Source organism: Pinus tabuliformis, chromosome 7, assembly GCF_031772625.1.
Source record: "Pinus tabuliformis cultivar Carrire ecotype Pingquan chromosome 7, CPIR1, whole genome shotgun sequence".
NCBI classification, from domain to species: domain Eukaryota; kingdom Viridiplantae; phylum Streptophyta; class Pinopsida; order Pinales; family Pinaceae; genus Pinus; species Pinus tabuliformis.
The window spans coordinates 1,476,303,469-1,476,321,245 of record NC_142293.1 but is presented as its reverse complement, the minus strand read 5'-3'; the positions used below and the strand labels follow the sequence as shown (position 1 = coordinate 1,476,321,245).

Genomic DNA, 17,777 nt, shown 5'->3' with positions numbered 1-17,777 from the left:
ATGTCATATGAAATGAGTTATGGTTTTTTGGGCATGTGATATTGATAAGCCATGTTATTGGCCCACGGTATTGTAACGAATCCTATTTATAGATTAAGAATCTCCATGATTAAGAATTTTGTCACATGTTTTTCTCGATATAAATATATTTAATTTATGTATTAATTTTTTTTAGAATAATAAAGTTATAATTAAGTTAAGTTTTTTATATACTTTTTTTAATTTTACCAACATTACATGTATCATGAGGTAAGTGTTTTGATACTTATAATGGATTCAAGGTATGAATTTAATGGTTTTTTTTTTTAATTTTCCTTCAATGCATGAATTTTGATGTTTTTACTCATATTTTATATATCATGTACTATGTGTTTTTGTTGTGAATATCAGAACATTTTTTCGTTAATATAAGTTTTGCTTAGTAAATTTTTATATTCTAACTTGAACATAAAATAACCTTTAACAAGTAATATCATAAATGTATATGTTTTATATTACTTTAAAAAAGATCAAACATATTGAACGAGAAAATCCAATATTTTATACCAATGACCCATGGATGTAAACATGTAAGTCTCAGACAAACATTACTGGCTGCTCCACATTACAGAAAGTAGAAATCTAATACAATTTTACTGCAGATCGCTTGAGGGTTTGATAACGAAGGAGATCGGACACAAATATGATGACAGGGCCATCATATTTGTTTTTATGAAAATAGAACCCATGATTAATGAATCTTCGAGATGTGATTTCTTCAGACATCACAGAGATACGACTTGGCCATCAGACATCGAGTTTCATCAGATCTTTTAAGCTGATAGGACTCACAGAGGATGGATTGGAAAAGCATTGGTCAACTATGATTTTAGCAGCGCTCTCAGTTGGATGAAACTGGTCCCACCACACATTGTTGCCCCTATCTGGGCACAAATTTGACAGGGCAGTGCAGAGACCAATACCGTTGTAGGGTCCTTGTCCGCAGCACGCATTTTTGGCATCCCCAAGCCCTGAAAAGAAAGGTAAGGTATTTGTAATGAGCACTAGCTGTTGAATTTAGAACAAAAATCGACAATTCAGGAAGAAACATTACCAAATGCTTGAGGATTGGTGTACAAGTTCATGTAAATCGGAAACATTCCAGTTATTGTATATATCGGAGTAGGAAATCGTCTGTTGAGTCGATCGATTGCGAGTGTTAGTCCATCATTAAAAAGCTTCGTGGCTTTCTGTAGCACCGGCACGCATTCACCATTTGTGGACCTCAATGCCCTCTCCATAGGAATACACCCCAAAGGACCCGACGACAGAACCAGAACCCTGCGTGCTCCCAGATCGTAAAATTGCTGCAAATTCATGAGTCAATTTACAAGGCATGTGATAGAAATGAATTACCGAAACCTGAATGTCGATCTCATAGAATACAGAAAAATAATTACCGCCAGAATCTTCTCGAACTCGGAGATGATAAAATTAGTATACGCAGGTAGAGAGAACTGCAGTGATCTCGCTGTTACAGGGAGAAGGTAGTAGTTATTGAAATTTCAAATTTTGAAATTTCCCGCTGGCTGAGTTTGAAATATCCTAGGAAGGAGTGCTACGATGGATGTCGGGTCGGGCTGTACTATATCTGCATTAATTACATTGAATACTGGAGCTTGCCGGAGTGATGGAGTTGCCGGAATGTCCATGGATATGTATGGCTCATGGTAGCCATAAGGTACTGGCAACCAATAAATCTTATGCATTAATGGCCCAATAGCATGGGATTTATTGGTTGCCGTAGTATATACAACACAGATTATTAAATAAAATAAAATTATGACAAACAAAACTGACAGCAAATATGCGTGCAATTAGAGGTTCCCTAAAGGTATATTTTGTGGTTCGAATTAATTTTGGGACTCCATATTAAAACATGAAAATTTAGATTTGACCATGATACATATGGAGATTCGAATTAATTTGGCACTCATGTAGATTTTTTTTCCCAAATGAAAAATATCGAACATTGATTTATATAAAATCATGTTTACATGTAGTTCTGATATGCAAAATCTTCTCACGGATCTCTGTCAATAATGTATCAAAAACTCCAGAGCATATTCAAATAGATATGACCAGCATACATTTAGAGACTGGCAAATTTCACCCTTATAAAAGCCTTAATGTATATTATATATATTTAAATTTTATTGTTTAATAATTATGCACTTTATAATGTGAGTTGTATATACATGGTATTGGATATTTTATTTAAAATTAATTGACTTTCACCTACCTTTAAAAATAGAGTAACAATTTTTCTGGTTGTCTCTTATCGCTGCTGAAAATCTTTCAAGAAACTTAGTTTAGGTATTAAAAAAAAAAACCTTTGTATACAATTTGTTTTTGCCATCACATCTATTCTCGCGACAAACTCTAACATTGCTCCACATTTTAAGAAAATTTAATATTACAATTCAAAGGTTTTAATTCTCGAAGATATCGAATTCAATGTATCACTTATAAATCATGGATGCCACTTATACATCATGGAAGGGTTATAGGAAAAGAATATTATAATTTTTATAGGAATGTAGTGCTAAAAATTACACCGAAATTTATAAATAATAGACGAATTAGAGGAAAGGATTATGATCTAACATTTAAGGAGAAATCTAGTCTTGAAAACTACGGAGGTTTCGTAGGATAATAAAACATTAACCATATATATAATGAGTTATTTTTCAAATTTTATTAAAAATTGTTTGTAATAAATTTTACTGGTTAAATCTATAAACTAAATACCTTGGAGTTTTAAATCTTTTAGAATTTCATCTAAAATAAAAATTAGGATCTCGCAATTTCAAAAAAACTATAAAATTAAAATAATGAGAATATTTTCCATATTGATGAAAATGGAATTTCAAACCCAATAGAAGATAGGTTGAATATCAGAAACTGGAGGCCGCATCGCGGATAACTGTGTCGTCGAGGAACATACTCTTAGATAGGCTTTGATAATCAGATACTTCTTTTATTATGTCATTTTTATATCACTATTAATCAATAATTGTTATTATTATAGGATATTTGAAATATTAGAATATGTAATTAATGTTTTGATTTGTTCATCGTGTGAAGTTCTATCGTCTATTTTTTAATTTTTTTTTTGGGTCAAAATCATATTATATTTTTTGTTTTCCAAACTAAATAAGTTTTCAAGGTTTTAAAATTATATATATATAATATTTTAAAATTTGGAAAAAAATATTGATAATAACTAATTTGATTTTTCAAATATATTATCTTAAAACTCAAAAACAATTTTTATGGATTTTGAAAAAAAAAAATTACCACATTCAATTTAACGGGTCAAAAAATCCTAACAAAAAACAATAAAAATAAGAGAACGAATCTAATAACTCAATGAATTTGTAAAAAAGAGTTATGATCTGAATAGAACAAATATGTTTACGAATGAATTTAATAGCTGATTTTGTTTGTATCCTTTTGAGCCCTTCAATTTATCTTTGTTTTTTCTGCGTTTTTTATTTTTATTGTTTGAACTTTTAATTAATATGGTGTTCCAAAGATACCTTGTAACATCTTTCAATATATTTCTTACAATATTTCCTACAAAATATATAGAATTAAAGATTTTTACCAGATTTACTAGTATGTAATATGTTTAATGTTTTATTTTATATTTTTTAATTCATTATCAAATGATTATTAAGTAAAGTGATTTTAGAAAATGAATATCACTTTCATGCGGTAATAATCATGAATGCAACTTATTAATATAATTCTTTTTATTGTGGCTTGCATGATTAACATTATTTATTTAATTAGGCTAATTAATAACACATTTGATTATGTAAGTTTCAAAATCATGAACACAACTTATTAACATAATTCTTTTTATTGTGGCTTGCATTATTAACATTGTTCATTTAATTAGGCTAGTTAATAACATATTTGATTATGTAAGTTTCAATGTTATGACGGGTAGCAATATCATTAACATAACAAAATAGGAAAACACATAAATGGACATTGATATACCCTAGATGTCCGAATTGAAAAATTAACAAACATTTATTTTATTAAGGGTTTCATGAGGAAATTCACCTCCCACTCAATGACAACAAAGGAGTCCATCCCTTGTCCATTGTAATTTTTTTACAAAAGAATATAGTTCAAACATAATTAACTAGAGGTCAATACATTCAACATGATGTCATTTTTCTCAAATACTTTACACCACATTTATCGAGCATAATACCTTTGTGGCATGGTTGTTTTCTATAGTAAGTTATCCCTTTTAACTCTCCTTGACGATCCCTCACTCTACATGAATGAATAATCAAGCATAATGACTTCATTTCCTGCCATGGTGTTAGTTATCATCCATCTTTCGGTTGTTGCAAAAGGGATAGATTAGAGGTTATCAATCCATTCTTCGCATAAGTCACAATTTTTTTCTATAATTTCTATTGTGAACAACTCAAACATCATGATTAGATAAAATATTTATTTATCAAAATCCAAATAAATAATATCTATTGATTTTCACTAATAATCTTCTATGTGTTATATATCTTTTCATGTTTCACTTTCCTCAACATGCATAAATTGTTGAAATATGGCAACAAGAATATTCCAATTTAAATTGTCCTTGAATTAAATTGTGAATTAAAATCGAATTTAGTCTTAAAAGCTACTTGGAAATAGTTAATTAATTTATTTTAAATTAATTAGTTGGAGAATTTCAAGTTAGAAGCCTTTCTGAAGTCATGCAAGAGTTATCCCTTAAATTAAGGAGATAAGATTGAGTTATATTTGAATTGTAATTAGTTAACTCAGTTTACTGAGTTAAGTCCAGTTAAATTAGTTTCAAACTGTTTGAGGAACTAAAAGTGAGTTAAGAGTCAGTTGATGCATGCATGCACTCAACTAGTGCTACTCTAGTTAACTGAAGATTCCCTCATCAGAAACTCATACATGTCTATTCTGAGAAAGACCCAGTTGAGATTAAAGTCAAGGACAGTTGCATGTGTTTTCTCAAAGAGAAAACTCATGCATGCAGTCAAGGATTTAATCCTTGAGGATTGTGTAGTTTTGGAGGAGGTTTTCCACTTGGTTGAAGGAAAATCATCCACAAGGAACAACGCAAGGAAATAGGAGCTTGGAGGGCAGACAGGAAGGCTGGAGAGAAGCCAAGATTGTCTATGAGCATCTGTGAGGTTGTACTGAGAGCTGGCTAGCTATGAAAGCTAAGACTTTGTATAATTCCTATGTATTTCCACCTTGTATGATAATACAGATAGTGGGGTTTTTGGTTGAGGCTTTCCCCAAAGTATTTTCATGTGTATTGTGTATTGACTCTTCTTTTTCTCGTTATATTGTTCAGTTCGATCTTTAAGCTTCTGCAAATTGATAGTAGAAGTAGGTTATAGTATTATGCTTTGATTTATATTGCATTATCGGGTTAACCTACCATCATATTTTCTACATAAATAACATTAAAAAATCATCCTAATTTTTTTATTTTTACATGCATCTCCAAGTGTAAGTCCACTTCCTTGCACATGCATAAATAACATAAAAAATTATCTTTAATATATTATCTTTACTTGCATCATCTAGTATAAACACATGTAACACATTAATTACCAACTATAAAACCATATCTTTAACCCTTTTAATCAAAATTATGTTGTTTTTAATCAAAATATAAACTAATGATAATTACCAACTGCAAAACCATATCTTTAACCCTTTTAATCAAATGATGTTTTTAATCAAAATATAAAACTATGGTAACAAATTTGTTCGACCACTGTATTGTTTTTTTATTATTTATTATTCTTGTTGCCATACCATGTAATACAAAATCATTATTTTTTGTACCAATGTAATAACATGAGTTAATAATAGAAACATAAATAAAAGCTTTTGTGTTTTATTCTAATACATTATACAAATGCACATACTTACAAATGCACATATAATTTTTCATATTTCCAATTCATTAATAAATGCATAAAAAATCAACACTCTTGCGTTAAATAAATGTACAACTTTATAATACATACATTCTTATTCATATTACACATACTTTAAATACATGCATATAAATATAAAAGTAGGTTTTTCTTATCCACATCACACATGTAGTAAATAAAAGGCATAAAGAATATCAAGCATGTTTATTCATATGCATTAATTGAATGCATAAAAGCTCTCATTTTCATCATTATTCCAACTACAACAACACTTATAGCTATATAATAATAACTTGCAATCTGCATGTGAATGAAGAGCATGCATGCAATTTATTTGTATCTCAAATGCAAACATGTTTACATTTGGTTGCATGTGAATAAGAAAAAAAATGTTCATGCAATCATAAAACCTCATCTATTCAAGAAATCACCACAATGAACTTATCTTCCTGCAAACAAGACCCATGTAATCTTTTCACAAAAATCAACAATGTTAACTTATATTTTTGTGCACAAGAAACATGTTATATTTTCAACAAAGTTAACTTATGTAGTATTTTCAAATAAATCAACAAAGTTAACTTATATTTTTACACACAAAAATCCATGCAATCTTTTTCAAAAGATCAATGCACATGAACCATGAAAATTAACACGGTTATTATATCTTTCCACACACAAGCATGCAATTTTTTTCAAGATAATGACATGGATTATCTTTTTATGCACAAGATTCATATGCAATATTTTCTAGAAAATATCATAGATTTTTATATTTTTATGTACACAATTCATATGCATTATTTTTCAAGAAAGTATCATTGATTTTTATCTTTTTATGCACAAGATTCATATGCAATCTTTTTCAAGAATATAACATAGATTTTTATGTTTTTATGCACAATATTCATATGCAAACTTTTTCAAGAAAAATATCATGTTTACTTATCTTTTTAATAATTGGAATCCCTCGGGAGCAACACGGAGAGGAGGGAGATGACGATACGCTCTGCTAGGGTTTGCAGACGCTGCCACAGCAGGACCTGATCAGGGATCGCTGTCTGCGTCGGCGCGGTCGCGACTGAAGACTGCAGGGCGCGCAAACGTCCAGGGCAGTAAGGACAAACCTGATTAAAGCTGCTAAACCTACTGGACTAGGACCTCAACAGAGAGTCAAGCACTGAGGGGCAATGGCAGCCCCGATGGGGGGGGGAGAGATCCCCTCCTTCAAGAATGTAGTAACTGGGGAGAGCAGTGGGAACGGAATGAGGAACAACCAAACGGACACCCAGGCCCCAGTCATGGGGAATCTCTGGCAGAAAAGGATGAAAGGGCAATGCGTTCCGCGGGCTCAAAAAAAACCAAGATATGTTATACCTTTCAATAAGCTGGAGGAACACAATAGCTATATGAAAGATCACGCTCTGATATGCAAATTCATTGGCTACTGGCCTTCGGAGAAGGAGTTATACCGATGGATTGACCAGAAATGGAAACCTCGAGGCCATATCGATCTCAAATTGGGGGCCAAGGGGTTTTTTACAGCCATCTTCACGAACGTGGAAGACAAGAACAGGGTCTTCGAAGAAGGGCCCTATTTTTTGAATAATGCCGGACTCTTCATGAAATACTGGGAGGAACGATATAGCCCAGAAAAGGAAAAGCTGCTGGAGGCACCTATCTGGGTCAGACTCTTTGGCTTGCCCGACGAATTCTGGGATCCTGAAATATTGGAAGGAATAGGTAACTCAATCGGAAAGTTTGTTAAAATTGCAGAGGCTACAAAACGAGGTAAATATAACTCTTTTGCAAGAATCTGTGTCTACATGAACCTGGCAGAACCTATTCCTGACAGTGTTGAGGTCGAATATCATGATGAGGTTTGGCAACAACCATTAGATTACGAGCACATTCCCTTTAGATGTCGTAACTGTCACGAATACGGTCATCTATACAGACAATGTCCGTTAAATAATGAAGAGGACCGAAAGAAAAGTCAGGAGGCAGGGGCTGGAGGTTTCCAGCAGGTTACAAGAAGAAGAAGACAAAATAAAGAAGGCCCTAAATCGCAATCTCAAGAGAAACCTGCTCCAATGACAAGCCCAAACAAATTCCAGGTACTACAGGAGGGAGATGAAGATTACGAAATAAATTTAGAAGATGACGAGGATCTTGGGAACATTCCGATGGAAATCACAGGGGAGGGCAAGGAAAAGGAAAAGAACCCAGAGAAAATCGCGAGAGATCGATCAGAAGAGCAGATGGAAGACTCCACATTCCAATCCCACATGGAAGTAGAGCACCAGACAGAAAACGCGGTTGAAGAGGAGAGAATAATGAAAAGGCTTCTTCAAGAATGGAAATACCTTGACAGCAGATTCATCCCGGAAAGACAAAAGCAGCTATATAAGGAAGTATTTCAAAAATATAAGGAGAAGACAGGAGACCATACAGTCAAACAGATGGCGACCGGAAATGACCAGGGGACAGGAGCAATGGGAATGGATAGCTCTGGCAAAAACAACCGGAAGAGAGGGCGTAAACCATTGAACGAAACCATCCAGACGGTGGGAGAGGAACTGATCAATTCAGGTAAAGTGATACCTCTGTCAGAGGTTTTTTTCCCTTCATACAAAAAGTTATAAATGATTGTTATAAGTTGGAATATAAGGGGTCTAAATAGTAAGGGTAAACAAAGATATTTAAAGGACAAGTTAAGAGGAGACAAACCTAGCATTATGATTCTGCAGGAGACTAAAATAACGATGCAACAGCTTGAGGGTATTCTAGAAAAAAATAATCTTCAGTATGAGGTGATGGGGTTGGATGCTATTGGATCTGCAGGTGGTCTAGCGATTCTATGGAACCCCAATGATATTATCATGGATAGATGGACCAGTATGACTAGAATCCTTACTGGTCAGGGCAGGATAGTGGGAACCAAAGAGCAGGTTGTTGTTTCAGGAGTTTATGGCCCCCCCTCTGTAGGGGAAAAAGCAAACTTCATAGAAAGCATGAAAGTCATTCGCAGTCTATATCCTGAAGCTGCCTGGATCATAGGAGGGGATTTTAACTTAATCAGATCTTTGGATGAGAAAAAAGGAGGAATAAGGAAGGGGGATCACAACATGGATAGATTCAATGAGATAATAGAGGAATTAAGACTTGTTGACATCCAAACTATCAATGGGGTATACACCTGGAATAACAGGAGAGGCGGCAAAAACCAAATTGCTTCTAGGCTGGACAGATTCTTAATTTCAGAAGCTATCATGAACAAAGACATTTTTGTAGAGGCAAAGATTATTCCCTCCATGGGATCGGATCACTGGCCGATTAGATTAGAAATTGACATCAAAAAGATACATGGGAAGAGACCTTTCCGATTTGAATCCTTTTGGTTGAGAAATCCCGAATTCATAAAGAAAATCGAGGAATGGTGGAGTCAATCTTCTGTGCAGGGTAGGGGACGAATGCAAACGTTCCAACTAAAACTCAAAGAGCTGAAAGGCAAAATTAAAAAGTGGAACAAAGAAGAGTTTGGTAACATCCTTGAGGATAAAAAAAAATTAGAAGGGGAAATGGAAAGCATTCAACAGAAGATGATATCAGAAGGCAGGACAGAGGATAGCATTAACAAAGAAGGGATCATCCTTGGGCAATTGGAAGAAAGAAGAAAACAGGAGGAGGTCCTATGGCGTCAAAAATCCCGGATAAAATGGCTAAGAGAGGGTGAACGCAATACAAAATTTTTCCATCAGGCAATGATTAAGCATAGACAAAGGAATAGAATCCTCTCCATCAAGGATAAGAATGGAAGAAGAGTTGTGGAGCAAGAGGAGATCGAGCAGACACTGGTGGAACACCACCAAGAGATCCTATCGGAACCGCAGATCGATAGATCCAGAGCTATTCAGGAAATCTGCTCGGCCATTCCCAGCCTTGTCTCTGAAGACCAAAACAAGGCTCTAATGCGAGCTGTGACTCTCGAGGAGGTTGAGGAGACAGTGAAAACAATGAAAAAGGGGACAGCCCCGGGACCAGATGGCTTCACTGTTGATTTTTATCAGGCAGGTTGGCATTTCTTGGGGGGAGAAATCCTGGATCTGGTTGAAGAATCAAGAAGAAACCAAAAGGTATGGCCGGCACTCAACTCAACTTTCTTTGCCTTAATTCCCAAGGGTGAAAATCTTGAAGATGCTAATGGCTTTAGACCAATAGCGCTGTGTAATGTAATTTACAAGATTGTTACGTCCCTGATAGCTAAGAGACTTAAACCCCTTCTAGACCAGCTCATATCCTCAGAACAAACTGGCTTCGTGGAAGGAAGACAGATCCTTGATGGCCTTGTCGCAACCCAAGAAGTTTTGCACTCTCTCAAGGATAGGAAGCGTAAGGGCATGCTGATCAAGCTCGACTTGTCCAAAGCTTTTGATAGATTAAATTGGAAGTACCTGGGAAAAGTTTTAGAGAGTTTTGGGTTTAATAAGAGATGGATTGCTTGGGTTCACAGCCTGATCTCCTCTCCAAATTTTTCTATTTTGGTTAATGGCACTCCATCCAAAACCTTCAACGCCTCCCGGGGGATTAGACAAGGGGACCCTTTATCCCCTTTTCTATTCATTCTTGCTGCTGAAGGATTGAGTCGGTACATCAAACAAGAAAAAGATGCAAACAGATTGAAGGGTCTCAGACTTTGGGGGAATGCTCTGCCCTTAACCCACCAACAATTCGTTGATGACATTATGCTGTTTGGGGAACCAACTGTCAAAGAAGTTAGACATCTCAAAAAAATCCTAGATTTATTCGCAGAGGCATCAGGCTTGGTAATCAACAGGGACAAATCCTGCATCTTCATCTTCAACACAACAGATCAGGTTAGAAACCATCTTACCAGATTATTGGGCTTCCGCAGAGGGGATCTTCCTACGAAGTACTTAGGCAATCTTCTGGACCTTACCTCTAAAAAGATGAAAAACTGGCAGGGGATCTTGGATAAACTGAATGCTAGGATAGCGAACTGGGCCTTCAGATCTCTAAATATTGCCGGCAGAATTGTCTTGGTGAAATCTGTTCTGCAAGCCATCCCTATTTATCCTCTTTCGATCATGGCTGCTCCTCTGGGGGTTTGTGCTAAAATCAGGGAGATCATCAGGAATTTTATATGGAAAGGCTCTGACCAGAAAAAGAAGTGGGCTCTTGTTTCTTGGGAACAGCTAACCAAGAGAAAGGAGAGGGGCGGTTTGGGGCTGAGAGACCCTGAAACTCTCAATAAAGTCCTGGGAGCCAAATTGTGGTGGAGGTGGCTCCGGGGGGGCAATGATCTGTGGAAAAAGATATGGAAGACCAAATATAACATGCCTGATTCAACGTTAGAGATCCTGAGACATCGGGTTACGCCTAAAGGGTCTCCCATATGGGACCTGGCGCGCCTAAACCGGGACCTAGTGGAACAACAAGCTTTCTGGGAGATCCGGGGAGGAGCAGAGGCAAACTTTTGGGACGATAGGTGGCAGCAGAAGGAAAGACTGAATAGTATCCCAGCCCTTCACCAAATCCGAGCCAGAATAGAAGGAAATAAAACTTGTGTCAGAGACTATTGGAAAGCCCAACCGGCGGAAGGAGGGTGGCGAGATTGGATAGATCCAACAGTTTGGGACAGAGAGATTGATCAAGATACGCAAGACAATTACAAAAAAGAAATCGCGTCCAGGAAAATTAGAGCTCGAGAAGGCCCAGACATCCTGAGGTGGGGAAACACCATGAAAGGCCTGTTTACCACCAAAGAAGCCTATTATTTAAATGACTCTCAAAATGGGGAAGTGGAAAACCTTGACTGGAAAGTTGTCTGGGAAAACAAGTGGTGGCCAAAAGTTTCCATGTTCACATGGCTAGCTGCAAAAAATAAGATTCTCACTTGGGATCGAATCCAGAAGAAAGGTTTTAATGGGCCATCGATATGCTGCCTTTGCAAGAAGGAAGGGGAAACCAGAGATCATCTCCTAGTCAAATGTCAATACTCCAAGCAACTGTGGGTGAACATTAAGCGAACCTTCAACAAACCTGGATTCGTCATCAGGGACTTCACTGAAATGGTCTTCAACTGGAACAAGGAGGCCTTTCAATGAAAGGTGGTGAAAAGAGCCTGGAGCCTCCTGCCGGGATTCGTCATGTGGGTGCTCTGGAAAGAGAGAAACCGGAGGATCTTCCAGAATCTGTCAACAAATCAAGCGACCACCTGGACTAAAGCTGTAGAGCTCATGCGGGAAACTGTCCTTGTGGAAAGATGGTACGAGGACGATTGGAAGGCCAACCAAGAAGAACAAGATATATTGACTAAGTTCAACTTAAAGATGGAGATGGTGCACCACAAACTCACTGACCCTCAGGACATGAAGACTCAGAGCCCTGACAAATTCAGCTTTCCCAAAGAGGTCCCGGTTAAATTAAATTTTGATGGGGCTTCGAAAGGAAACCCCGGGGAGGCAGGCTTCGGAGGCATATTCAGAGACAATAACAAACAAGTTAGATGGATATATGCAGAAGGCGGAGGGGAGATGACCAACAATGAAGCGGAATTTTGGGCCCTCCATCAAGGTCTAACGATTGCAGTTAGAAATGGTTACTCTAACCTGGAAATAACAGGGGATTCCCAGATTGCCGTGGACATGGTGAAGAAATTAAACAATGGTAAGAATTGGGAAAAAGTCACCTGCAGTTGGCGCACCGCGGGGATTGTCCAAGACATTGAAGTTATCTTAAAAAAACTGGAATATAAGGTAGTAAAGCATGTTCGCCGGGCAGGCAACCAGGCAGCTGATTACCTGGCCAATTGGGGCAGCAGGGGGCGGAGCAACCGGTTGGACCAACAATGGAGGGCTGTGTGTGGCCAAAGCGAGTGGAAGGAGTTAGCCGAAATCATCAAAGTAGATTATGATCAAGCCACATAAGCACCCTGTCGGATCAATGAGATGGTATGGTCTAAAGAAGTGGAATCCCCAAGGTTGGATTCACGAGCAAATGACGAATCGCAGTGTAATTATGGTTGAGTGCGGAGGTGTACGTTGGCAGTATGAGAAGGTAATGGCACTCATTACTACCCAAAGTAAGATCATTATCCTTTGCATCAGTAGTGGCGAGAGTGGTGGGCTGGCAGAAGCCTCGATCGCAAACATAAATCATGATATAACCACCATTAAGGATGTCAGACGCGCTGGTAACTGGCGTCATTTGAACGCCGGTGAAAAACAGGACCAGGAGGTTACCATCTCCACTTATATTAAGATTGGGGAAGAGACTTGGACTCCTACATCTATTCAAATCAAGAGAGGTGCGAGCAAGACGCTAGTGAGCTATCTGGCTGAGTTCGAGAGTGCAGAGTACTGGAGCCTGAACAGAGAAGTGAGACATATTAAAATGGAGACCCGTCAGCGGACCAAGAGTGCCGAAGAACATCAAAGGATGGTGGCAGAGGCGCGGAAACAGAAAGGGAAAGGAATTGCTCAAGACAGCCCTTTGACGGAAATTTGGGATGTAGAAGATGAGCCGGAGGAGGGAATTCCCCTTGGCGGAGAAGAAGGGTGGTCAGTCTTGAAGAAAAGGAAAGCTATTGAAGGCCAGCCCCAGCAAAGGGATGGGTCCGGTGAGACAAGCGGAAAAAAGGGTCGACGTCCGGGACTGAGAAACAGAGCCACAACCCCTGTCCAAGACGCGGAGGGCAGCAGGAAAATTGGTTTGGGCCCGCGGAAGAGAGTGCAGGGGGAAAGCGAAAAGCTGGAGCAGAAACCAAATCCAGAGAAAAAAACCCGGCTGACGGCGACTTACAGACTTAAACAGGCGGAAAAGGCGTTCCGGAAGGAGGCTGATCCCGCGGTCCGTAGGGTGATGCAGTTGTTGGAGGAAGAAGCCCTCCAGAACCAGTCTGATGAGGAAATGGAAGATTTAACCTACCTGCTCCACGACCCCGGTCATACTAGAGGGCGCATGACTCTTTTCAAGCAGTCATTACACATTTATTGGGTGATGAAAGGTCTTCTGGCGAAGGCGCTTGAGCAGGTGGCCCAGGAGATGGTGAGATTGGCCAAAGGCGACCCGGACCTTCGCAGGGAGCTGAGTTTTATTCGAGTGGCTATGGAGCGCCAGGAGGAGAAGATGGAGGAGCTGCATCAAATGCTGAAAAGCATGCAAGGAACGGATGCGGGAGAGGAGCGACAGAAACCAGACCCGGACACCGCCTGAGCTAAGCTATGCTGGATAATCTTCATAGTCTTTTTAAGGGTAGTTTTTTGAGAAATATAGAGGCTGATACGTGTTTATTACATATGAACAACATTAGAAATTCTAAGGAATGTCTTGTAATTCTGGCTGAAATTTTGAGACTGCGGGCCTATTATTTTTGGGCAGCCACTAGAAACTATAGGTGGTTTTCTCACCCGGTTTCCCCTTGTGGGCGGGTTCTCTGCACTTTCTGATATGCTGTAATGTTTTTATTTTCATCGAGTAATAGAATGAGTCCTACCATAGCTTACAAAAAAAAAATAATTGGAATCCCTCAACTAAATCTGCTACAATGAGGCTCCTAATGAAATGTTGTATGTCGAAACCATGCTTATCAATGTATTGGAATGACACCTCACAGAAGTTGAAGTGGGTACCAATGAGAACTGAAACATTTCCAATCATATCCTCTGACAGAGATATCAATTCCTCAAACTTAAAACAATGGTTTTTTCCATGGACAATATAAGCAAAATGTCACCTTAATGCATCACAGAAAAGAGAATCCTCCTCGTGGCTTGCAAACACTTGAATCTCACTTGTGTTCAAATAAAATGATAGTGGTGATTCAACATTAGAAAGAACATAAACCTCTAATATATTTTTTTAGCGATATTCTCTTACATTTTGAGAAAGTAGTATGACGACTTCTATGGTTTTGAATGTGTTCCACTTCCACCTTATTCTCTCCCATTTCCAATTATTTTTCCACCAAAGATGGTATGCCTACTCTACGACTATGTTTATACTCTAATTTTTAAGGTACTGGTTTCTTTGTTAATTGTAAGTAAGTGGCTATGAACCTCGAGATACAAATTAGTTGTCTTCATTAACCATCGAAATCTAATCATTTCCCTTCATAGTGGAAAGTGACCTTTCCTGAAAAATCCTACTTTTACAAGAGGTATAAAATATTTTCCATTAGTGAGAATATGAACACCACCAACTATTTAAGTATGCTCACTTCTTTGCATGCAATAGTGGATCTGAGAAATATGGGAATGAAGACATTTACTACTAATCTTAACTAGTTGAAATTGAACAACCTAAAACTTTACTCACTTTAATTTTTACAAGGACTTCTCCTCCTTTTCAAAACTTTTGTTTAGAAAGATGGACAAAGCTACAAACTATGGTGGAGTTCAACAAGATAACTTGCATTTGAATGAGATTTAGAAGCTATTGAAGGATTTATTTTTATGGTAGAGTTTTTTTTTTACCATACCTTCAACCCATGCATTCTTGATGATCAATTCAATTACAAACAATTCCATACTTGTTTCTTGATGTAACCTAATTGCTTCCACAATCATTTCTTGATGTCACTTGCTAAAGATATTAATAACCATAATACTTTTATATTATTAAAATCATGAATTCCAAATGTAGGTTCTAGGGGTATTTCATTCTCTCCACCTAGAACATAACACTATCCTTAGTGTTCATCTTTAAATTATTTCCCAGTTTTTATCTCCCACTAGAACTTTTCCTTTCCATTTGGATTTCTTTTCACTCTTGAAATATGCTTTTTAATTCATCTTTCAATCATGACTTCTATCTCCAGTCATGATAGTTTTGTAACCAAAACAACTAAAAGGGAGATCTTGCCTTTCAAAATGAAGGATTTTAGTTTCAAGAAATACCAATAAGTAAAAACAATAATGTTTTTATTAAAAATCATAAATATTTGCGGCTATGAAAATATTCAATTTTTACTTTCAACCTTTTAGCCATTGTTCAATTTTTGTAAGAAAACAAAACAACAAAGTCTTCATAAAAACTAATTGCTACATGTTAATACTCTTGGAAACCATGGTCGTTCCACACAATATTTTACTTACAAGTTGTTTATTAGTTGTGGCAAGTACTTTAAAAGTGGTTTATCAGCTCGACAACAAGCACCTTGGGTGGTTTATCAACCTCCTTGGAAAGCACCCCACGATGTATGGAATACAGTGAGTATTTCTTAATCATAATCATAATATTTTCAACTATCAATCATTTACTATAGTACTTCTACAAATACTCAAAGAGCACATAACTCTCAAATCACTGAAATAGTCAAAGTAGTCATAACCGCACAAAGTGCATACTGCCTTAGCCCCTTGCTAAAGGAATCCACAAGAATAGAAACAAAATAGAGGATTCCATCAAACTACAATTCCAATAGTTTATCATTGAGAACTAGGCTCATTTCCTATGAGGAAACCAATTATAAACTTTACATAGATTTACACCTCTTCAACCTAAGCAAGGTCTTGCTAGTTGTGGGCACAGGTGCAGTCTTTATCTCCCACTAACACCTTTAAATTCAGGCTTCTTTTATCTCCCATAGTCCTTTTCATACATCTTCCACCCATGAAATTTATCTCCAGTCATGTGAGCTCTTAATGGTAAGATCAACCAAATAGACTCATCTTTTTTTTGGAAAAATGGAGAATGTTTCCTGTCCCTTCATGGACCATAACTAATTTTTAATTGTTTCCTGGGAGTCAGGAGTCTAACCTCTCATGTGGTACCCCATGTAATATTCCCAAAGATAATAGTAAATAAAATAGTTTCATTTTGCCAATAAATATTTACATTCTCAAATATGTTTTTTTTTTTTTAATTTTCACTTTTTGGCTTTTCATTCACATGTTATCTAGAAAGTCATACACGTCATTTTAAATAGATTTACCACTTGTCTTGATGTCATTTTTCAATATGCATTTTAAAAATAAAAATCAATATTACAGTGTGATTTCCACTACCATCAAATATTTCCTTGAAACATTTTCCAATCATTACTTATGATTGCTACCAACTCATGATTCCTTGAAAAGTTTTAGGTGCTACTACCTAAGCATCCTTGCGGTGTTGGCATTTAATCAAGGCATCCCCAAAATATAAAAATTCATAGGAATCATGAATGACATTGTATGTCACTTTGTGATATTCATTTCAAAATTTCCACATAATAATCAACATGCTATTTAGTAAAACATCACTATATCTTCTTGTTATCGGGAAATCTAGTGTCTATGCAGAGCTGCTAGTCCCACTAAGGCTGGTAGCTACCTTAGAAACAAACAAACTAAAACCACTTTCGTTTTCCTTTATGAGAGGTAGATAAGAGAGGAAAGAAGGAGACCAACCTCTGTCTTGCGCTTGGTTCCTTGCTTGATTCCTCTCCCTTCTGATAGATCTTTGCCACTTGCTTCCTCGTTTACCGAGCTTCAAAGAGTACCTGTAGAATCAAAGCAGCATAACACTATCCAAGAACAGAGATCTACTATCATAAATAATATAGGACCAGATATATATTGACCACACAAATGCATATATCATCAATCATACATGAATGTGGAGGAAAACTCGAATAGCTTTATTAATAATCAAGAATAGCAAAGAGGATTACAACCAATTGTTCTGAACCAGCGTCATCCTCTCAGCAAGAAAGCCCTTCTTCACCTCATGAAAATCTTATATCACCCAATGCTATGGTGTTACACCAAGAAACCAGTA

At 37.0% G+C, this 17,777-nt stretch overlaps 2 protein-coding genes across 2 annotated transcripts; one reads left to right on the top strand and one right to left on the bottom strand.

Moving 5' to 3' along the window:
• Positions 1–560: 560 nt before the first annotated feature.
• Positions 561–1,488, bottom strand: LOC149253389 (GDSL esterase/lipase At5g33370-like). Its single transcript, XM_089456823.1, has 2 exons — positions 1,094–1,488; positions 561–1,010 (listed from the first exon to the last, which is right to left on the bottom strand). Exons 1-2 carry the CDS (start codon positions 1,356–1,358, stop codon positions 787–789), a joined length of 489 nt encoding a protein of 162 aa, XP_089312949.1. The 5' UTR covers positions 1,359–1,488; the 3' UTR covers positions 561–786.
• Positions 1,489–12,163: 10,675 nt separating this feature from the next.
• On the top strand, positions 12,164–12,943 carry LOC149253388 (uncharacterized). The gene has a single exon (XM_089454465.1). The coding sequence runs from the start codon at positions 12,164–12,166 to the stop codon at positions 12,941–12,943; it is 780 nt and encodes a 259-aa protein (XP_089310591.1).
• Positions 12,944–17,777: the final 4,834 nt, after the last annotated feature.

What these genes read in the sequence shown, in the direction of transcription:
- LOC149253388 (XM_089454465.1), top strand. Translation starts at nt 12,164, where the DNA reads ATGTGGGTGCTCTGGAAAGAGAGAAACCGGAGGATCTTCCAGAATCTG.
- LOC149253389 (XM_089456823.1), bottom strand. Translation starts at nt 1,358, where the DNA reads ATGAATTTGCAGCAATTTTACGATCTGGGAGCACGCAGGGTTCTGGTT. An exon ending in CACCAATCCTCAAGCATTTG is followed by an intron (nt 1,011 to 1,093) that starts GTAATGTTTCTT and finishes CTTTCTTTTCAG; the next exon opens with GGCTTGGGGATGCCAAAAAT.